The sequence below is a fragment of the Eptesicus fuscus genome, chromosome 6 (assembly GCF_027574615.1).
Source record: "Eptesicus fuscus isolate TK198812 chromosome 6, DD_ASM_mEF_20220401, whole genome shotgun sequence".
Taxonomy (NCBI): domain Eukaryota; kingdom Metazoa; phylum Chordata; class Mammalia; order Chiroptera; family Vespertilionidae; genus Eptesicus; species Eptesicus fuscus.
The window spans coordinates 72,742,922-72,766,946 of NC_072478.1; the positions used below are offsets into that span (position 1 = coordinate 72,742,922).

Below are 24,025 nucleotides of genomic sequence, written 5' to 3' on the forward strand. Positions count from 1 at the left end.
TTCTATTTTTATTTTTATTTTCTCCTCTCCCTCTCCAACAGGTTCTTGAGTTTTCACTGTTCACAACCATCAAAGTTGCACCTCACCAAGGTCTGTGATACTCCTAAAAGCATTCCAGTGCTTTATCATAGTTACCAGCATGTCCACTCTTCCATAAAACAGACCTCAGAAAGGTTTTCAGAAGAAGTAATCTGACTGACATCACAATTTTTGGAAGACCAACGGCATTGTAAAAGAGAGCATCTGGTAATTCCAAATAATCTCTAACCAAAAATGTAAAGCGAGCGTAGTAAAACAAAAACAAGGGCTTTAAAACTAAATAGACTTAATTTAAATCCTGATTCCTTGGACAAGTTACTTGACCTCTCTAAGCTTTATCTCTTTAATTGGGAGAAAAACCCTACCTAATGACTAGGTTATCTGTAATACTTTAAGGGGTATGTATGTGTTTGTGTGTCTCTCATTACATATTTATACATAAATAAATACATAAAGTGCTCTATATATTGTCTAGAACTAGCATATGCTTACTGATTTGTAGTTATAAATGTTATTAGAAAAAAGTTAAAGTCAAGGCTAACATAACTAAATGCCTACTCTGAAATCAGGAACATCACTAGATATTTTCATTTATAGTATTTCATTTAAATACTCACTAAAAACACTGGTATTTTCAGTACTGATATTCTTGGCCACAACTTAAGAACTTTGTTATTTATTGATCACCCATAAAATGGTAGACCTTAAGTATATTTTTATAATACTCAGTATGGTAAATATTACAACCCAATTTTACTGATGAGAAACCTGAAGTCTACGTTAAGTCACTTCACCAAGATTACAAGAGCTAGTGAGTCTGTAATATACTTAACAGTCAAAATCAGTTGGCCTGACAGATCCACTATTACAAACTACCATTTTATTTGTTAACAAAAGCATTTGAGTAGCATATGTACTGAGCATTAGGGAACAAAAATGAATAAAACAGACCCAGTCCTTTTCCTCATAGAACTAAGAAAAAGAGACTTTTAACAATTAGACAAATATATATATGATGAAATATATATTTCAAATATGTTTTTAAAAAGTAATAATATTAAAATACCAACGGCAATACTCTGGTTTCTCTTCAGATCGTATAAATCTTTCGCCTTTTAAAATACCAATGGCATATTTCAAAGACCTAGAACAAACTCTCCAAAAATTCATCGGAAATAAAAAAAGGTCTCGAATAGCTGCAGCGATCTTGAGTAAGAACAACAAAGTTGGAGGGATAACAAAACCAGATATATCAACCTATATTACAAAGGCACTGTCCTCAAAACTGCCTGGTACTGGCACAAGTACAGACATATAGACCAATGGAACAGAACAGAGAACCCAGAAATCGACCCTAACCATTATGCTCAATTAATATTTGACAAAGGAAGCAAGAGCATACAATAAAGTCAAGACAGTCTCTTCAATAAATGGTGTTGGGAAAATTGGAAAAACACATGCAAAAAAGTAAAACTAGACCACCAACTTACACCATACACAAAAATAGACTCAAAATGGATAAAGGACTTAAGTATAAGATGGGAAACCATAAAAATTTTAGAAGAATCCATAGGCAGCAAAATAACAGACATATGTTGTAGCAATATCTTTACAGACACAGCTCCTTAGGGCAATGGAGACTAAGGAGAAAATAAACAAATGGGACTACAGCAAAATAAAAAGCTTCTGCACAGCAAAAGAACCATCAACAAAACAACAAGAAAGCCCACTCTATGGGAGAACGTATTTGCCAATGTTATCTCCGATAAGGTTTTAATCTCCAACATTTATAGGGAACTCATACAACTAAACAAAAGGAAGATAAACAATCCAATCAAAAAATGGACAAAGAACCTAGACACTTTTCGAAAGAGGACATACAGAAGGCCAAGAGACATGAAAACATGCTCAAAGTCACTAATCATCCTAGAGATGCAAATCAAAACGACAATAATGTACCATCTCACACCTGTCAGAATAAATATCATCAACAAATCGACAATGACAAGTGCTGGTGAGGATGTGGAGAAAAAGGAACCCTTGTGCACTGCTGGTGGAAATGCAGACTGGTGCAGCCACTGTGGAAAACAGTATGGAGTTCCCTCAAAAAATTAGAAATGGAACTTCCATTTGACCCAGTAATCCCACTTCTAGGAATGTATCCCAAGAAAACAAGAAACACTAATCAGAAAGGATATATGCACCCCTATGTTCATAGCAGCACAATTCACCATAGCTAAGATCTGGAAACAGCCTAAGTGCCCATCAGCGGATGAGTGTATTAGAAAACTGGTACATCTACACAATGAAATACTACGCTGCTTTAAAAAAGAAGGAATTCTTACCATTTGCAACAGCATGGATGGAACTGGAGAGTTCCATTTTATCAACTCTCTTGTATAAAACCAGTATCTCATATCCCCTATCACTCCTCACCTGCATGAATGATACCCAGGGTGAATATCCTCCTTATCCCTTTGGGCTCTGATAACCTATTAGCCAACACCTTATGTAGATGCCCTCCTCAACCTACCAGGGCCCTGATGCTCAGCTCTGCTCCGACATGTCTCCACCACCTGACATCATTGTTCAGCCCTACCTAATGGTTTTAGGACTAAATTATTTAGAAGAGGAGAAGGGTGGGATAAAGGTAGGCATGGGGAATCAGAACTTTTAACCTGGACACATAATCATAATCCATGTTCCAGATTCAGTGTCACAACTGAAATTCAAATAAATAATCAACACTTACATAGTATTTCTGTTTATAAAGTATTTTGCATGAATTTTCCATTCTTTTTCTTGTCCTGTTAACTTTTTAAAATTTTAAATTGTATAGCAGTAATGTGTTTATTTATATAGTTCAAAAGTCAAAACAATGCCCGGCTGGTGTGGATCAGTGTTTAAGCGTTGGCCCATGAATCAGGAGGTAACAGTTCAATTCCCGGTCAGGGCAAATGCCTGGGTTGCAGGTTGCAGGCTCCATCCCAGTAGGGGGACAGGGAGGAGGCAGCCGATCTATATTTCTCATTAGTGATGTTTCTATCTCTCCCTCTTCCTTCCTCTTTTTGAAACCAATAAAAACATATTTTATAAAGGAAGACAAACAATCTAATTAAAAAATGAGCAAAGGACCTAAACAGACACTTTTCCAAAGTGGACATACAGAAAGCCAAGAGACATGAAAAAATGCTCAAAGTCACTAATCATCCAAGAGATGCAAATAAAAATGACAATGCAATATCACCTCACACCTGTCAGAATGGCTACCATCAACAAATCAACAAAAGACAAGTGCTGGCGAGGTTGTGGAGAAAAGGTAGCCCTAGTACACTGCTGGTGGAAATGCAGACTGGTTGGTGCAGCCATTATGGAAAACAGTATGGAGTTTCCTCAAAAAATTAAAAATGGAACTCCCATTTTACCCAGTGATCCCACCTCTAGGAATACTAGAGGCCTGGTGCATGAATTCGTGCACGGGTGGGGTCCCTCAGCCTGGCCGGCAATCAAGGCCTATTGGGAGGTTGGTTGGCCGGTGGGCCCCCCCAATCGGGGCATATAAGGGGGGCCAGCTGGCAGGGGTAGGGACTGCGGAAGGTTGGCCTGCTGCCCCTCCCGATTGGGGACCTGGGTGAGGGGCCACGGGAGGTTGACCGGCCGGGGGAGGGAGGAAGGGCTGTGGGAGGCTGGCCGGCTGGCCCCCCCATCAGGGCTGATCAGGGGGCCAGCCAGAGGGAGGGACCACAGGAGGTGGGCTGTGGGAGCACACTGACCACCAGGAAGCAGCTCCTGTGTTGAGCGTCTGCCCCCAGTGGTCAGTGTGCACCATAGCGACTAGTTGACCGCTCGTTCTGGTTGTTCAGTTAAAATGGTCGCTTAGGCTTTTATATATATAGATATCCTAAGAAACCCAAAGTACTCATCAGAAAGAATATATGCACCCCTATGTTCATAGCAGCACAATTTACAATAGCTAAGATTTGGAAACAGAGTAAGTGCCCATCAGCAGATGAGTGGATAAAAAAAAAAAAACCGTGGTACATTTACACAATGGAATACTACGTGGCAATAAAAAAGAAAGAACTCGTAACCATTTGCAGCAGCATGGATAGAATTATACTGGATAGAATTATGCTAAGCGATATAAGCTAGTCAGAGAAAGATAAGTATCACATGATAAGTATCACATCACTCTCCCCTCATATGCGTATTCTAATGACCCAAATAAACAAATGAACAAAAATAGACCCAGAGACACAGAAGCATGCAGAGGGAAAAGGGGGGAGGAGGGGAGAGATCAACCAATGAACTCAATGACACAGACAATAGGGTGGTGAAGGCCTGGGGGGAAAAAGGAGAGAGAGCAATGGAGGAAAAAGAGGACATATGTAATACTTTCAACAATAAAGATTTTTTTAAAAAGGAAGAAAATAAATGTCAAACTAAAATGTTCTATGGTACTAGATTGATGACAAGACAGTGTTTTTTCCTTTAAAAATCTAAAAATAAGGGCTCTGAATTATAAAAGCATGGCCAAGATGTTTCATACTGACAAACAAAAGCACCATAATTAAAATTTTACTCACTTTTTCCAATTAAAATATTTGACATTAAATCAATAACAATGCTCACCGATACTGATATGTCCTCATTTTTTCTCTTAACACTGGAGTCAAACAAGACATTTCTTCCTCGTCTTTCACAGTCTTGATATACAATCAGTCGAATTTGGCTTGGATCAAACTCTGGCAAAGGCCAACTTTAAAGAAAAATAAAGACCAATTAGAGTTATTTAATAAATATTCCACATAAGTTTCTAGAAATAAAACCTATATAACAGCCCTAGCCAGTTTGGCTCAGTGGCTAGAGCATTGGGCTGCGAACTGAAGGGTCCCAAGTTCAATTCTGGTCAAGGGCACATGCCAAGTTGTGGGCTCAATCCCCGGTGGGGGGCATGCAGGAAGCAGCCAATCAATGATTCTCTCTCATCACTGATGTTTCTCTCTCTCCCTTTCCCTTTCTCTCGGAAATCAATAAAAATATATTTTAAAAAACCCTATGTACATAACAAAACCCAAAATTGTATTATTGCTAAAGAATAGATAGATCATTTTATAAAATACAACCATTTATTTAGGATTGAGAACTTAAACAGCTATCACCCTGGCCAGTGTGTCTCCATGGTTAGAGTGTCAGCCCATGCACCAAAGGGCCGCAGGTTTGATTTCCAGTCAAAAGCACGTACTGGGTTACAGGTTTGATCCCTTCATCCAGTTGGGCTCATTCAGGAGGCAATCAATGGATGTGTGTCTCTCACATCAATGTTTCTCTCGCTTTCCCTCCCTCCCTTCCACTTTTTCTAAAAACCAATGGGAAAATATCCTCAGGTGAGGATTAACAAACAAAACAAACAAAAAAAAAGAAAGAAAGAAAAACCTTATATGGCTATGACATTTTAGATTAAAAAGTAATAGTAAAAGTTGTGGCAAGTTATCAATCAATGTATATAAATCACTGTCATCCCATATTCATCTAAATACAGCTTACTTTAAAATATATAAGTACATTTAATATAACAAAAATAGATATTGATTTCATGACATAGATCCTAATGGCATAAAAGCAAGCCATTAATTTTAAGTAGTTTTGTTACTGTTTTTTTAATATGGAAATGCAAAAACAAAAATAGTTTTCAGTTAAAATAACAGCAGCTAAGTACTTATAAAACAACTAGAGGCCCGGTGCACAAAATTTGTGCACTGGAGGAGTGTCCCTCAGCCCAGCCTGCACCCTCTCCAATCTGGGACCCCTCGGGGGCTGTCTGACTGCCGGTTTAGGCCCTGGTTCCCCCCCAACTGCCCTCCCCTGCAGGCCTGATGGCCCCCACTGCCCTCCCCTGCCAGCCTAGTCGCCCCCAACTGCCCTCCCCTGTAGGCCTGATGGCCCCCACTGCCCTCCCCTGCCAGCCTGGTCCCCCCCAACTGCCCTCCCCTGCAGGCCTGGTCCCCCCCAACTGCCCTCCCCTGCCAGCCTGGTCCCCCCCAACTGCCCTCACCTGTAGGCCTGGTTGCCCCCAACTGCCCTCACCTGCTGGCCCGGTCACCTCTAACTGCCCTCCCCTGCCGGCCCGGTCACCCCCAACTGCCCTCCCCTGCAGGCCCGGTCCCCCACAACAGCCCTCCCCTGCAGGCCTGGTTGCCCCCAACTGCCCTCCCCTATAGACCTGGTCCCCCCCAACTGCCCCGGTCACCACCAACTGCCCTCACCTGCCAGCCCGGTCACCTCTAACTGTCCTCCCCTGCCGGCCAGGTCGCCTCGCAACTGCCCTCCCCTGCAGGCCTAGTCGCCCCCAACTGCCCTCCCCTGCAGGCCTGGTTGCCCCCAACTGCCCTCCCCTGCTGGCCCCATCGCTCCCAATTGCCCTCCCCTGCCAGCCATCTTGTAATGACGTGGGGGCAGCCTTCTTGTGATGACATGACGACGGCCATCTGTGACAACATGGGGGCAGCCATCTTGTGATGACGTGAGGGCGTGGCACAAGGGCCAGTAGGCTTTTATTAGTATAGATAACAAGTAAAAAAAGTGATGAATGAATCATAAATATGGCACAAAGTCTCATATATAGCTGATGTGAGTAAACATTGCCACAATCTCTTTAGAACAGTCTTAAATTATATACAAAACAGACAAAATGTAATAAAACTGAAGTTGACCCCAGCAATTCCATTCCAGAAAAGTTTACCATTACACACGAATGTTCACAGCAGCACTTTTTAAGAAGAGTTGAAAACTGCAAACAATTTAAATGTTCATCAATAAGAGAATGGGTGTATTACAGTATATTCAGACTATGACATACACAATAATTACCATCTAGAAGCAAAAACAAGCACACTCACACACACAGAGAGAGCTACTGTATTTTTCCATTTTTATAAAGGTTTAAGTCAGGTAAAGTTTTATCTAGGGATGCATAGTTTTTAAATTATAAGGAAAATGAAGTGATGGCTTCAAAGTTTGGAAAGTGGTTACCTCTAGGAGTAAGGTAGGGGTGGGATGGAAATGTAATCAGAAAAGGACATAGCATGTGGGTTGGGGCACTATCTTCTATACTTTGACTAGATCAAGCATGTCTGACATGCTTGGACTAGATAGTACTTAACTACTATTCACTTTACAGTAAAACTTTTAAAAAGCCACTGCATTTGTTTTATGTACTACGAGTGACCCAGTGCACAAATTCGTGCACATTGAAAGGAAATTAATTAGATGGTGGCTGGCAGGGTGGGACTGGGCGAGATGGGCCGGACATGCCCTGGAGCCAACCTCCCGTGGTCCCTCCCCGGTGTCTGCGGAGTGAACGGGGTCCCTCTGGCAGGTGGGGTCCCTCGGACTGGCCTGCGAGGATCGGGCCGAAACCAGCTCTCCGACATCCCCCGAGGAGTCCTAAAGTGCGAGAGGCCACTCTGCAAAGTTGCTGTCATACAGGGTGTGGAACACAAATGCAAGTGTGCAGTAAACCAGATTCAGGGCTGACAGTGCCCCAGCAACAACATAACCCACAGCCGAAGGTGGAATCATGTGGCCCTGTGAGGAATCGGGCTCCCTCCTCTCTGGTTTTGGGGTGCGTGGTCACCTGAGAACTGCCGCTGCCAAGTCACTGCAGCTCAGCAGCTCCCGTGTTGAGCATTTGCCCCCTGGTGGTCAGCGCGCATCATAGCGACCGGTCCAACGGTAGGACGGGCACTTAGCATATTAGCTGTTTATATATATATAGATTATAATGCATTTATTTCACAATTTAAACGATTAATGTAATGAGAGAGAGATAGGGAGGATAGGGAAAGAGAGAAAACAAAAAGCTGTGAATACTAGTCTGGTGAACAGAACACACAACAACTGATAGGACAGTTGCTAAGAAATAGGAGAACTGCCATTCCAGAAGCTGTTTGTCACTAGTTACATTAGGCTGAATGGTCAATTTCTCACAATCCATTAGTCAGAGCTCTTGGTTGGGATTCCTCCTTTCCTTAAGAAAACCTGATCCTTAACCCTATCAATACATGTCAAGCAAATTGTAATTGGCAACATAAAACATCTTCATCCCAAACTCTTGACAGTATATACAATTTTAGTTTTCTCCTGTCTAATCCTTAGCAAATGTCCGTGTGTTAGAAACTGATGAAAGAACCTCATAGACACTGAAGCTAAACCGGAGATTCTTCCCTAGACTACACTATTTTGCATCCCATTGAACTGCTTTTACTAAACTGTCCTTTTAATGTTATGCAAAAGAAACTAAAACAAGAAACTCAAATCAGAAAAGTGGCCTCATGGAAAACTAATGAGCATTTTAGAGGAAGAAATAAAATGGTAGTCACTAAGAACCACCCACTAGCTTTAGAAACAAAAAGTCATTGGTGATCATGGCAAGGGCCGTTCTAGGAGTAATGAGTACAGGGGGGTCAAATTGCAGTGGATTGAGGAGTGAATGGGAACAGGAAATAGTAAATTTTAAACTATTAAGGAAAGAGAAAGAAAAGGAATCATAAAGCAGAGTGACAGCTGTTGGTTATTTAAAAGGACACATCTGAACACGGATACAGAATACAAGTAAAAGGGCAAGCCTCACACTGAAGAATAACCCTTACACTAGGATGGGAAAAAGGAGGTAAAGGTGGACAAGAGTACAGAAAGATTTGTACTTATGAATGGAAATGTTTAATGAATTCATGTCTCTAAGAGCCCTATTTCCTTTGTAAAGTAGAAAGGAAAGAAATAAAAAATGTACAATGTGAGAACAGCAGAGAGTCAACAAAGGTAGTGAGAAAGAAAATATGTTAAGTAGGAAATATAAAATTTCTGGGAAATGCTGAAAGCCTACGTGAGGTTGAAAACTATAAATATGTACCAGTCACAAACTACACAGGTCATTTTTGCCAGCTTGAATTTGGTTCAGATTGAGCCCAGGTAAGGATTTGGATAGGTAGCCAGAACAAAAGGAAAGGGGGGTTATAGGGATAGAGCATAAGACTGACAAGAATACAGCTGAAATGATGGAGAGTGGAATCGAAGCTGGTTAGGGAAGACAGTGAAGTTTGGAGGCTAGCAGATTCGAAGAAAATGGAGGAAGTGTGGTCAAAGTGCTAAATAACATGAAAAGATACAGGAGCAGCAACTAGATAAGAAATAGAAGACTATTATCACAGGGTAGAATACTAGAGTTTATAGAACAGTTCACTCATCCATTTAATATAGATCATGTGCCTACTATATGCCAAACATTGGTTAAGATGAGGTAAGAAAGAGCCTGCTCTGGAAGCAAAGAGACACCAATAGCTAACTAAAGAAATAAATAGCCCTGGTCAGTGTGGCTCAGTTGATTGGTTATGGTCCCATGCACCAAAAGATTGCAGGTTTGACTGCCTGTTGGAGTCCCCATCAGGGCACAGGCCTGGGTTGCAGGCTCCACCCCCAGTAGGGGGTGGGGCATGAAGGAGGCAGCCAATCGATGTTTCTCTCTTGCATGTTTTTATCTTTCCCTCCCTCTCTCTGATATCAATAAAAATTTTAAAAATTAAAAAAAAGAAATAAACACAGTAATTTCAGATAAGTGGTAGATGAAATAAATCAAAACAGGAAATCAATAGACTATGATAGAGGTAGGTGATAGTAAGATGATAGGTATGGAAGTGGAAGAGGTATAGTCACTTTTTTTAAGTGCCTATATGAACAAAATTCTGTAGAGAAAGAGAAATTGGGTTTTGCAGACCCTCATTTCATTCATCCAAACCCCAAGACACCCGAAGAATAAAATCCAAATTCCTTTGTTTAGATGTAAAGATGTTTAAAATCTGGTCCTGCTCTGCCTTTCCAGGATTATTTCATGTTAGCCATGATACCATGGATATTGGATATGTGAAATCAGGAAAGAGAATGGCTCTCAGTTTTCAGATTTGATTTAAACAGGTATCAATAATAAAGGTAGAGAATACAAGACGTGAGGGTGGAGAGAGAAAGTTTGGTATAAGGATGTTAATAGGCTAAGTTCAAGGGGCCTGAGACAACTGCAGAAAGATGTCCAATAGACTGATGACAAACAATGGTCTCAGAATAAAGGCTGAGCCTAGAATTCTAGACACAGGAGTTACTGACACCATAGTTGCTAATGAAGTCACTTAAGAGAGAACTTATTAATTGAAAAGAAAAAGGAAAGTGAAGGACCAATACACTATAATTTTAGGGCACAACAATATTTTAAGGACAGAGAGAAGACAAGCAGAGAAGCTTCTAAGGAACATCAGTAATGACAGACCATAAGAGTGCTGGCCAGTGTGGTTCAGTTGGTTGGGCATGGTTCCATGCACCAGGAAGTTGCTGGTTTGATTCCCAGTCAAGGGCACATGCATGGGTTGCTGGCTCAATCCCTGGTAAGTGGGTGTGCAGGAGGCAGCCTATCGATGTTGCGCTCTCACATTGATGTAACTCTCTCTCTCTCAAAATCAACAAACTATTCTATTAAAAAAAAGAGACAAAAGAGAAAACCCATGGTAAAATGTCATTTCAAAAATCAAGGAAGGTGAAAAAAGGAATAGTGCACAATGCCAAAGGCAGCAGAAAGGCCAAAATGTATAAAAACTACAAGTGTCCATAGAATTTATCAATGTGGTGGTCTTTGGTACTCTTGCAAGAACCATTTCTGTGGAGAAGTAGGGTGGGGATGGGGGGTCAGTCACAAAGCAATAGCAATGGATTGAAGGATAAGAGCTGAGAGAGTAAGGATAGTAACTATATGCCATTGGGAAAGATTTCCCTGTGAAAGGGGAAGACATAAGAATAGTCTGACATATAATAGCAGCGCAAAGGTTTGAAAGTAAAGTGGGGCCCTAAACACACAGGAGTAAATTGAGATTATCTTAGGCAACCAAGATCTATGGTCACCCTGACAGGTAGAAGAGGAGTTGAGGCTACAAGAGGTTATTTTCTTTAGGGGGTGGGGGAAGAGACATATTGAGATTTTTTTCTATTTATCTATCAGGGGGGAAAAAAGAAGGCTCAATACCTAGAGGAGCTTAGACCTTAGGACAGGCCTGAATAAGATAAGAATAGAGATGGAAATGACATAGCCTTATTAAAAAAAAAAAAAATAACTGGTCAAAGTTATTCTCCACATCTTCAAAGTATGTACCTGAAATGGAGATGTTTTTTTAAAGCCTTAATTCCCTTTACATTACAATGGAAAGAAGTGTAAATTCTGAAATTTATAGACCTATGAAATTGAGTATAAATAAATTTGTTACCAAAAAAGTTGCCTGGCAAATTAATTCTATTTCAAATACACTAGGAGAGTATGATATTAAATAAAAACAAACAAGAACCCTAAAGTGACTCCTTTATTAGGCAAGTCATTTTAAATGGTTAATAGTCACCCTAGATTTATTCATTTTTCAAGTGAAAGAGAAGCAAAAATGACCTAACTAAAGTCACTGTTCTGGTTAGTGCTGGCTGGTCTCTCCCCTTCCTTTCACTCCCATCTCTACTCTAATCTTCTACTCTAATCTTCTAGTGGTATTCACTTCTAATCAGCACTTCTGACATCTAATCCACCATGCTTTCCACTTCATCGTGTTGCCTCTTTTCATCAAAATTTAACTGAAGACATAACTAAGCCAAATCATTAACAGAGGTAAGTATACCATCACCTTCACAAAAAAATATCTATAAACTATAGTAAAACTTACCTCAATATTAAGCCATTGTGTTCAGCATATTAAACATTAGTAAGAAAACTACTCAATGATGAACCACAAACTATTTTAAAACTCTACACAGACATTTATACTTTATGTCAGCTTATTTGCTCTGCATATTTTTTATCTCACACCTTAAAGAATGCTAACAGAAAGTAAACATGCTGGAACAGACACCTCCTTTACACACTAACAACTCAAAAGACTATATGAATTCCTGTAACATATGTTACTAACTGTTAAAGTAAGGCTAAATCATTCATTCTCAATGAAAACAAGGTGGCTTCCAATGAGCCAAATTTGGTTCTTGGGGAGGGAGGAAAGAAACAAAAATGTTTTAAGATATTACAATAAGTGTGGCCTCCAAAGGGCCACAATACATAAGCAAATACACAATGTATCTGTGGTATTAGGACTTTGGGGGTAGGGGGCTGGGGGGGGGTTAACATTAAGAGAAAAACGGTCTAAGAAAAGATCATTAGGGGGATAATAATGTTTTTAAAAAGGTTGAGAAACACTAGGCTAAATGCTAGTCTGCATCTCAGTGCATTAAAAACTGTCATGTTTAAAGAAAACACCTAAATAATTCACCTTTTTATTCTATTTGACCAACTCTTCTGTTTCATCAATCATCTTAAAATTGAATTTTATGCACTTGTAGATAAATACCAACCAACTGGTCTCTTCTCTTCCTCTACTCCTATTCCCAATTGATTAGCCATACATTTCCACTTTTACTTAGCATCAAGGAGTCTGGAATAACCTCTGACTCATACAGTACACTCATCACAACTGAAGATTTTTAAGTTCATTCACTCAATAACTATTTGTATAGTGCTTACTATGTACCTGGTACTATGCTAGTTTTCCTTCCTGAGCCTTATCCATCATTGTTGTCTCCCTTAAATGAATACATGCGAGATGATATAGACTACTCTGAGAACTTATTAACACCCAAAGCTCCTGCAGTAAATAGAGAGGGCAGCCAAGTTTCAAAAGCTACGCACACAAAATTAGAGAAAGAGCCACCAGTACTGGAAAACATTCTAAGTTGGGTAAAGGATAAATTATTGAGGTAGGACGGGAAGGATGATGGAGAGATAAGTGAGGGAGGAAGAGATAAGCAAAAAGCTTTCCCAACATAACACCAAAATGCCAAGGACTGGTCACCATCAGAACCCCAAAGCATCATATTCAATTGGAGAAATATTTTGGGGAAAATATTTCTACATTGGGGAAAGTGATCCAAGTTTTTTTTTTAAAAAAACCTGTAGAAGGATTTTGCTTTAGAGAAATCTGATGTTAACTAGCCAATGTTAAATATGTCTCCTGAAAGTAAAGTATATGTCTTATAAGACTTTTAACATAACATTTTAATTTTTTGCCCCACAACGCAACATTCACCATTCTCTCTGTAAAACATAATAACCAGCAAAGGATGACAAATGAATGTATCTTTATGTATTTTAAGCTAAAAATGTTACATGTGCTTTTTTTAATTCTCACTTCACTGGACTTTTTCCATTAATCTGGAAGTCCCAATTGTCAGATAAGACAGCTTATTTTCCCTTTATTTACTGTGCATTTAAAAAAAAACAATTAATTGTGAACATATCAACAATTTCCAATCATTTCTAGTAAAAAAATACTTTTAATAAAAAATTTAATATCCAGTAACAGATATTGACTGAAATTAATCAAAACATCTATATCTGCATGAGAAACAGAACTACATTTGCATCAGACAATCATTTACTCAGTTTATAGACAGTAAAAACTCAATTTTTTGTCGAGGCAAGGACCCAATTCAATAACTTTTCCCCAACTTAGTGGTCAAAAGACCTTAGGTCAAAATATACACAAAATTATAGAAACCATTTACAGAAAAGTAGAGGAACCATAAACTACATGTAAAAATTGCATTGTAGCAAGTGTTTAAAGTATTGAAAAAATATACATCACTATTTAAAGTATCTCTCATGGCATTTCTGCTAGAAGTCACACATTAAAGCAAGTGTTTAAAAGAAATTTTGCTAAGCAGGCAGGATCGTCACTAACAATGTGCTGTTATTGCAGCAATTTTGCTTTTCAATATAACTCAAACTGGTTTTATAAACAATGGAAATTCCTCCCAAATTGACAACTTATTAATCACAAATTTTAGTTCATAGTTTACTTTGCCTGTTCATGCTTCAGTATCTTCCTAAGTACTACAGGAAGAAGCTGGAAGAGATAATGAATATAACAGAACTTCAATTAATTTGTTAAGTGAGTGAATGAATGGCTATTTCAGGGGGTAGCACTTTAATCCTGGAAGCCTATATATATAGGCTCTATGTACGTACAGTAATTATTTCACTAAGGAATTATAATTCTCTAACCTGACAGAAAAATAATCCCATTATTTATGTTAATCTCAGTTCCAAAGAACTCTGTTATCAGCACCAGATAATCTTTAGTCTGTTTATCTTTAGTCATACTAAATTCAATTATACCCAGAACATTAATAAAATCCTAATGACTGTCATTTACATTTCAATGACAAGCGTAGTTAGCTATTGGGCTGTAGGATTACTATCATTTAATCAAATTAGATAATTTACGTGAAATGCTATAAAATAAAAAGATAAGTTATTACCAGTGTTCATTAGAGATCCCCAAAATCCATTTATATTGATCTCATAATCTAGCATGTATAAAATCATATGCACAAAGTGAAATTTTACATACAATATTTCAGAGAAGGGGATTAATCTGTAACATGAATTCCTGGTGAAATGAAACCTATGCAGGAACAAATTTATATGCCCTGAGAACATAACAGATCATATACCATACCTGCTATCATATTTAGTGTTTTTCAGTAACACATACACCGAATTGAATTCTGTATCTGACCTATGTGGCTTTAAACTTTCTGACATTATTTTTGTATACCTAAGAGCTTAAGAAACTTCAGTGAAACACTGAAAGAACGTTAAAATGAATTGAACTGAGAGAACCAGTATCCAAGTTGTTCAACTTGGTTACACATATTGAAAAAGTATTTTTAAACTTCCAGAGAATTTATTTAAAATACAAAAACAAAAGCCTGGCCTGCCTGGCACAGTGGTTGAGCATCAACCTATGAACCAGGAGGTCATGGTTCGATTCCAGATCAGGGCACTTGCCCAGGATGCAGGCTCAATCCCTAATACGGGGCATGCAGGAGGCAGTCAATCAATGATGCTCTCTCATCACTGATGTTCCTATCTCTTCCTCTCCCTTCCTCTCAGAAATTAATAAAAATATATATATTTTTTAAATTCCTACCTAATAAAATGGTAATATGTAAATTACCATCACTCCGCTACGCCCACGATTGGGCCAGCGGCAGGCACAGGGGGGGGACTCGGGGTGGCCGGGGTGCCGATTGGGCCAGCAGGAAGCTGAGCTCACGTCGCCAGCGGCGGCGCGAGCTCAGCGTCTACGCCATGGCTGTGCTGGGGAACAGAAGGGGCCTTTGGGGCAGCGAGCTCACGTCCCGCCGCGGACCATCAAAAGCAGGGGAGCTGGGTGCCTGTCTGCTCCGGCACCAGGCCTTCCAGAAGCCTCCGCCGAGCTGGAGGCTTCCGAAAGGCCTGGTGCACCAGCGGACAGGCACCCAGCTCCCCCGCGATCGAAAAGCGAAAGCATGGGAGCTGGGTGCCTGTCCACTCCGGCACCAGCAGACAGGCACACAGCTCCCCCGCGATCGAAAAGCGAAAGCGTGTAGGGGACCCTACACATGCATGATTCAATCATGCACTGAGCCTCTAGTAATAAAATAAAATACCAATGGCATATTTCACAGATCTAAAACAAATATTCCAAAAATTTACATGGAACCAAAAAAGACCCCAAATAGCCACAACAATCTTAAGAAAGAAAAACAAAGTTGAAGGGAATCACAATACCAGATACCAAATTATACTATAATATAAAAGCCCAGCGACCGAATGGCAGAACGACCAGAACAACCAGTCGACCAGTTGCTATGACGCGCACTGAACACCAGGGGGCAGACGCTCAACGCAGGAGCTGTCCCCTGCTGGTCAGTGCATTCCCACAGTGGGAGCAGTGCTCAGAGGGCGGGTCCACAGCTGCTTGGCTGACCGGGATGAGCGGCGCTCCCATAGCAGGCCGATCCCCACAGGCCACACCCTCCACCAGTGCACGAATCCCGTGCACCGAGCCTCTAGTTATACTATAAAGCTACTGTAATCAAAAATAGCTTGGTACTGGCATAAGAACAGGCATATAACCAAAGGAACAGAACAAGGGAACCCAGAAATCAACCAAAGCCATTATGCTCAATCAATACTTGACAAAGGAGGCAAAAGCATACAATGGAGTAAAGACAGTTTCTTCAATAAATGGTGTTGGGAAAATTGGACAAGTACTTACAAAAAAATAAAACTAGGCTACCAATTTACACCACATACAATAATAAACTAAAAATGGATAAAAAACTTAATTGTAAGCAGTGAAACCATAAAAATCTTAGAAGAAAACATAGGCAGCAAAAGCTTATATATCTCACACAGCAGAATTTTCACAGATACATCTTCTAGAACAAGAGAAAGGAAAAAATAAACAAATGGGACTACATCAAACTAAAAAAGATTCTGCACAGCAAAGGAAAGCATCCTCAAAATGCAAAGAAAACCTATTGTATGGGAGAACATATTTGTCAATGATACATCAGATAAAGGGGTTACTTTCCAAAATATATAAAGAACTAATAAAACTCCTATGCATTTTTAAAACAAAGTCAAAAGTCTTTATTTTCTAAATAAGGTAAAGGCAGCATATCAAATACCACCTTTTATGTTACCTCTAAAAGAGTCACATTAAAGAAGTCTTCGGTTGTAGATTTTTTAAAATATATTTTTATTGATTTCCGAGAGGAAGGGAGAAGGAGAGATAGAAACATCAATGATAAGAGAAAATCATTGATCAGCTGCCTCCTACACACCCCCTACTGGGGATAGGGCCTGCAACCCAGGCATGTGCCCTTGAGCAGAATCGAACCCAGGACCCTTCAATCCTCAGGCCTACGTTCTATCCACTGAGCCAAACCAGCTAAGGCGGTTGTAGATTTATAAGAGCTCTAACTTTAAGATCAATTTTTGAAAGCCATAAACCTGATGCCTAATTTTTTTTTATTTCATCCATTTCTATTATTTCCTATAAGATTTTGGAGAATTCATTCATAAAGGCTCTGTCATTATGAAGGAGTAATCAGGCCAACTAATAAAGGTCATTCCCAGTATAAAACAAAGCCACCTAGATTCATAGGTCTGCATATTGAAGGAGGTAATAAGCAAGGTTAGACAATGGTTAAATATTAAGAAAAGAATATACACACAATTAAAATTATCTAGAAATGTGACTTTAATTTTGGAGATCTAGAACATTTAGTATGTCTGAAATATTTTAAGAAACACAGTCACTGGATTTGAGATTCCTTCCAACAAAAGCTCTCTGCCTGAAAGGAGACTGGGAAGCTTCTACAGCAAGACAGACAATATTGATAATTTTCCTCAAGCTCTAACTACTGAGGATCATTAAATATCATCAATTAATTTGTAACTTATGAGTACTCAAATGTTACTTATTGTAACAAATGAGTACTCAAATGAGTACTGGTAGATGTGCTACATACGGCTTCTGTATTAAGGAATAAAGAAATGAATTTGACTCAAGCAAGTTGCCAGTTTCTCGGAAGTTCCTAATTTCATAGAGGTATATTACCCAAGTAAAAATAATTATGAACAAAGAAAGATTCTAATGCATAGTTAAGCTACAGTGGAACATTAGTGTTTGTTTAGTATCTAGTTTCCAGTTCCAAAGTACTATAAATAAGATATGAGACACCAAACAAACCTACGTAATACCAACTGGTACTAGAAGACAACAGGGCTTTTTTCCCTCCTAGCAAACAGTTATTTTATTGTGCATGCTATGTTTTCAGAACACTGAACAATCTTTGCTCTAAGCTTTTATAATTAATATGTAAACACATTAATACATATTTAACTGAAGATTTTAGAAGAAAATGAAAAATCCCAAAGCATCTTTTATACACAAATAAAACAAAAGAGTGAGGGATAAAAACTAGTTGACTAAAAAATTAAATACCTATCTAATCTAGTAATTTTACATTGAATTTATAAAATATTTTAAGATAGCTTGCTCTCCAGATAAGTGTAAACATGTACGCTAGTATTTTTAATTTAGTTCTTATTGTAACTAGCAAGTTGGAAAAACTGAATTTAGTAAATGCATATAAAGTATTTCTAGTCCCTAAAACATTATCTCTAATTCTAAAAATTTAACTCCTGAGGACTCCATTACATACTCTTAAGCAGGCGTCCTCAAACTACGGCCCACGGGCCACATGCGGGTGTTTTTGCCGTTTTGTTTTTTTACTTCAAAATAAGATATGTGCAGTATGCACAGGAATTTGTTCATACTTTTTTTTAAACTATAGTCCGGCCCTCCCACGGTCTGAGGGACAGTGAACTGGCCTCCTGTTTAAAAAGTTTGAGGACCCCTCCTCTTAAGGAAAGCCAGACGACATAGTTGTGATACTAAAATTTTTTACTGCTATAAAGCCAGAGAAGAGATAGTGGTTGCCAGTAGTTAGGGGGGAGGAGAAGGGTCTGATTGCAGAGGGATAGCATGAAGGAATTCTTTGGGGCACTGGAATTGTTCAGTAAGGGTGGCAGTGTCTGTAATTATCTAGCTATGTGTTAGAAATGAAAATAAGTAAATGTTTATGCATGTTCTTAGCAGCTTTTACAATAGCCATAAGGTGCAAACAGCCCAGATGACCATCAGTAAGTGGATGGATAAACAAACTGAGGTATATACATCCAATGAAATATTATTCAACCATAAAAAGGAATGAAATACAGAAACATGCTACAACGTGGATGAACCTTGAAAACAATATGCAAGTAAAAGAAGCCAGACACTAAAGGTCATATATTATATAATTCTATTTACATGAAATATTTAAAACAGATAAATCCAAAGAGACAGAATACAGATTGGTGATTGCCAGGGACAGAGAGGAAAGGAAAGGAGGACTTTGAAGTCATGGAAATGTTGTGGAACTAGTTATAAATAGATAGATAAAGGTAGTGGTTGTGTAACACTATGAATGTACTAAATGCCACTTATTCACTTAAAAATAGTTAATTTCATGTCATATGAATTTTATCTCAAAGTATACACATATATGCTTATATACAATATATGAAACTTCATATGTAAGCAACATGGTAATAATGATGGTAGTGGTGATACAGTTGTAATGATATGCGCTTTTGAAAAACTAGGAAGGGCAGAGCATCTGCCTTTAACATTTAAGGAATATGCACAATACCTGCAAACGTTAAATATATTCATAGGCACACAAAAGACATCCCTCTGTAAAAATATAGTCACAGCATAAAAGGAAAAGTAGATTCTCATTTGACTGGCAAATCTTGTTTGAATGACAAAGCTTAAAAACGACTGATTTCAGTAAACCTTTGAAATCACCGTTACTGACATGTGTCTTTGACAGTTCTATCAAGATATGAAATTCTCGCCCTAGCTGGTTTGGGTCAGTAGATAAAGCGTCAGCTTGCAGACTGAAGGGTCCCAGGTTTGATATCGGTCAAGGGCACATGCCTGGATTGTGGGCTCGATCCCCAGTAGGGGGGCGTACAGGAAGCAGCTGATCAATGATTTTCTCTCATCATTGATGTTTCTATCTCTCTTTCCCTCTCCCTTCCTCTCTGAAAATCAATAAAATTATATATATTCTAAGAGCCTGGTGCACGAAATTCGTGCACTAGGGGGTGGGGGGTGCCTCAGCCCAATCTGCCCCCTCTCACATACTGGGAGCCCTCAAGGGATGTCCTACTGATGGCTTAGGCCCGCTCCCCTTTGTGGGAGGCGACCGGGCTGATTAGGGGAAGGCACCAGCCCAATCACCCCACTGCTGCAGCCACTGCCAGTCACCACAGCCACCAAGGTGTTTTCATCAACACGGATTCCAGTCCCTTCACCATGAAAAAATGACAACTTTCTTTAGGCATTTTCAAGATGTGTCTTTCATAGGATATGACATTTCTTTCTTTCTTCCTTTTATTTTTTTTTATCCTCACCTGAGGATATGTTTCCATTGACTTTTAGAGAATGTGGAATAGAAAGGGAAAGACAGAGAGAAACATCAAAGTGAGAACACTTTGATTGGTTGCCTCCTGCATGAGTCCTGACCTGGGCCCCGGCCAGGGAGGAGTCTGCAACCTAGGTACATGCCCTTGATCAGAATTGAACCCAGACCCTGCAGTCGGCAAGCCTAGGCATTATCCACTGAGCCAAACCGGCTAGGGCAGGACATGACATTTCTTAGCCCTCCAGCAGCGGACCTTCGTTTTTTTCCCCCAGAAGTGTGGTGGAAAAACCCTAGATCACCATTTTGGATTCTTATTACCCAAGTTACTAAGAGTATTACCAGTGGCATACAGGAAGCTTAGCCAATGAGCAGTCAGAAAAGGTGTTTCCTCTGTAGTTCACACCAATCGCCGGCTGGGCCCTGCCCAGGCCTAAAACCTCTGGCCGAAGCTTTAGGCCTGGGCAGGGGCCCCCCAGCTCCCTCCGATCGGCAGCTCTGCCCCTGCCCAGACCTAAAGCCTCGGGGCCTGGACAGGGGACCCCCAGATCCCTCCGATCGCCGGCTCCGCCCCTGCCCAGGCCTGCTGAGGCTTTCGGCCTGGGCAGGGGCCCCCCAGCTCCCTCCGATCGCTGGCTCCACCCCTGCCCAGCCCTAAAGCAGGGAACCCCCAGCTCCCTCTGATCGCCAGCTCTGCCCCTGCCCAGGACTAAAGCCACTGGCCGAGGCTTTAGGCCTGGGCAGAGGACCCCCAGCTCCCTCCGATCGCCAGGCTCCGCCCCTGCCCAGGCCTAAAGCAGGGGACCCCCAGCTCCCTCTGATCGCCGGCTCCACCCCTGCCCAGGCCTAAAGCAGGGGACCCCCAGCTCCCTCCGATCGCTGGCTCCACCCCTGCCCTCTCGGCTCTGATCGCAGGCTTGGCCCTGCCCAGGAGCCCCCTGGCTCAGGCCCTTCCCAGGCTGCTCAGGGCCCACGTGGGGCTTACCTCAGAATGACCTGGGTACCAGGATGTTCCGGGGACCCAGGCACTGGGTGCCTATGTATGCAAATTAACTGCCATCTTTGTTGGGTTGATTTGCATACTCACTCTGATTGGCTATGGGCGTAGCGGATGTACGGTCGATTTATGTTTGTCTATTATTAGGTAAGACTAGGGGCCCGGTGCACGAAATTCGGGGTGTGGGGGGACCTCTCAGCCCAGACTGCAAGAGGGCATAGGCCAGGCCAAGGGACACCATTGGTGCATGATTGGGGCCGAAGAAGGATGCGGGAGGTTGGCCAGCTGGGGAGTAACCACGGGAAGGCTCCAGGGCGTGTCTGGCCCATCTCACTCAGTCCCAATCAGCCGGACCCCAGCAGCAAGCTAACCTATCGAGCATCTGCCCCTGGTGGTCAATTCACGTCATAGCGAGTGGTTGAGCGGCCTTAGCATATCATTAGCATATTATGCTTTGGTTGGTTGAATGGACCACTGGACATTTAGCATATTAGGCTTTTATTATATAGGATAAAAAAGATATGAAACTCACCAAGTAAATGAAAACATGGCCTCATCTACAAAGCCCAGAAACTGCTATTGTTGGCAGGGAGAAAGACCCTGTCACCAACTTAGAAAAGAACAAGCCCTAATGGGTAACTAACTGCTTGCCAATTGCCAGAGTTAAGCCATATGTCACAAGGATCATAGGACATTAAAGGCCAGAACTCATGCCTTTATTTGCTCAGCAACTGGTATCTTCTGTGTGTCATTTACTGTGCCAGAGTACACCAAAAAAGATTAACTCAGGCCCTAAACTTCAAAAATTCACAGTTCAAATTAAAGCCTGTGAAGCTAATGGAATTCTGATATATAACTGGTAGAATTAAAACTGGTATAACCAACTTAAAAAATAATGTGGCAAAATATAATAAAGTTAAACATATACATACCATCTAATTTACAAATTCAATCCAAGGTACATATATCTTGCAAAAAAAAACTTGTACATAAATGTTCATAACAGCATTATTCATTACAAGCTCAAACTATAAATGATCCAAATATCCATTAACACAACAGCCTGGGTAAATAAACTGTGGCCTACTCACACAATAGAATACTGTACTGCAGCAGTTCTCAACCAGGGATGATTTTGTCCCCCCAGGAGACATTTGGCAATGTCTGGATATGATAAGGTTGTAACAACTCGGGGGGGGGGGGGGGAGGGGGGCGTGGTACTACTGGCATCTAGTGAGTAAAGGTCAGGATTCTGGTAAACATCCTTCAATGCACAGGAGAGCCATCCATAACAAAGAATTATGCCATCAAAAATGTCAAAGGGCCAAGTTTGAGAAATCCTGGCTTACAGCAATGAGAATAAACTAGACCACACAGATTATATGGATAAATTAAAACAAAATGTTCAGCAAAAAAAAGACAAAGAAGAATGCATACCTATAATTCCACTTACATAAAGCTCGAAATCAGGCAAAATCAATCCCTAGAGTTAAAAGTCAGGATAGTGGGGATCAAGAGGGGCACAAGCAAAGTTCTGTTTCTTGAGCTGAGTACTAATTATTTGGCACTGTGTGTAAATCTGTTCAACTGAATAGTTAAAATGTGTGTATATTTTTAAGTACATTATTCTTCCATAAGTAGCTTATTTTAAAGAAACTCAGAACAAAAGGGAATTTTACTGTATGTAAATTTTAAAAATAAAAAAATTAAATGTTTTTCCACTGCAAATCAGTTTTCACTGATAAATATTCCTCTGCAAAATTTCACCCTTGTTGCCTGATAATTCTAAGTCCTAGCTCTGCCACTTACCAATTGTGTGGATCTTGAGCAAGTTATATTTTTAATTATTTATATTTTATAAGTTATAGAAACAACAGACTTACTGCCAGGGGAATATAAACAGCAAGTATAAAATGTGAAAAACCCTCTTATCAATCTTTCTCCACTCTCAACACATATACAGATAAACAGGTTAATACTTATCATGACTATGTTAATAAAAGTATGATCATATTGTATACTACCTTGCAACTTTTTGTTGTTATTAATCCTCAGCTGAGGATAATTTTTCCATTTATTTTTTAGATAGTAAAAGGAAGGGAGCGGGGCTGGAGGGTAGAGGGAGAGAGAAACACTGATGTGAAAGTGACACATCAATTGGTTGCCTCCCATTCACGCCTGACCAGGGCTGGTGATGGAACCTGCAACCCAGGCACATGCCCTTGATCAGGAATCGAACCCTTGACCCTTCGGTGTGTGGGCCGACACTCTAACCACTGAGAACACTGGCCAGGGCTATCCTGCAACTTTTTAAACTTAATGTATGTGGAAATATCTACCAGGGAATAGAGTTACCATATTCTATTTAATAGCTACACAGTATTCCAATGTATGTAAAGGTCTGCACCTTTAAATGAAATAATGTAACAAAACCAATTTACCATAGGCCAGTGGTGGCAAACTGCGGCTCGCAACCCACATGCAGCTCTTTGGCCCCTTGAGTGTGGCTCTTCCACAAAATACCACGTGCGGGCGCGCACGTACAGTGCAATTGAAACTTCGTGGCCCATGCGCAGAAGTCGGTTTTCGGCTCTCAAAAGAAATTTCAATCGTTGTACTGTTGATATTTGGCTCTGCTGACTAATGAGTTTGCCGACCACTGCCACAGGCTAATTGATATACATAAGTTAAGTTCCTAGGCATCTCATCAACAGTATAATGAAACCACACAGAATGAAATGACATTATTCAAGGTCCTGCTGTACCATAATTTATTAAATCAATCTCCTAATTATGGATACAGTAACAACTTAAATTGGAAACAACTTCAAATAATGCTTCAATGAATTATCAGAATGTGCTTATATTACCTTTACACAACTGATGCTCTCCCAAATAGTAGTACCCATATACACTCACACAATCATAAAATAGGGCTTGCTTCACCACTATTTGCCATCCGATATAATAAAGAGGTAATATGCAAATTGACCGTCACGCCCTTACACAAGCTGGCCACCCCCATGTGGTCACAAGATGGCTGCCACA

The 24,025-nt window shown here is 40.3% G+C and overlaps 1 protein-coding gene across 2 annotated transcripts in view; it reads right to left on the reverse strand.

The window, feature by feature from the left end:
• Positions 1-24,025, reverse strand: part of FNIP1 (folliculin interacting protein 1) — a 107,450-nt gene that overhangs the window by 67,153 nt on the left and 16,272 nt on the right. For both annotated transcript variants that reach the window (XM_008142641.3, XM_008142635.3), the window contains exon 2: positions 4,672-4,798. In XM_008142641.3, the coding sequence (XP_008140863.1) occupies positions 4,672-4,798 (127 nt within the window). The remainder of the gene's footprint in view (positions 1-4,671; positions 4,799-24,025) is intronic.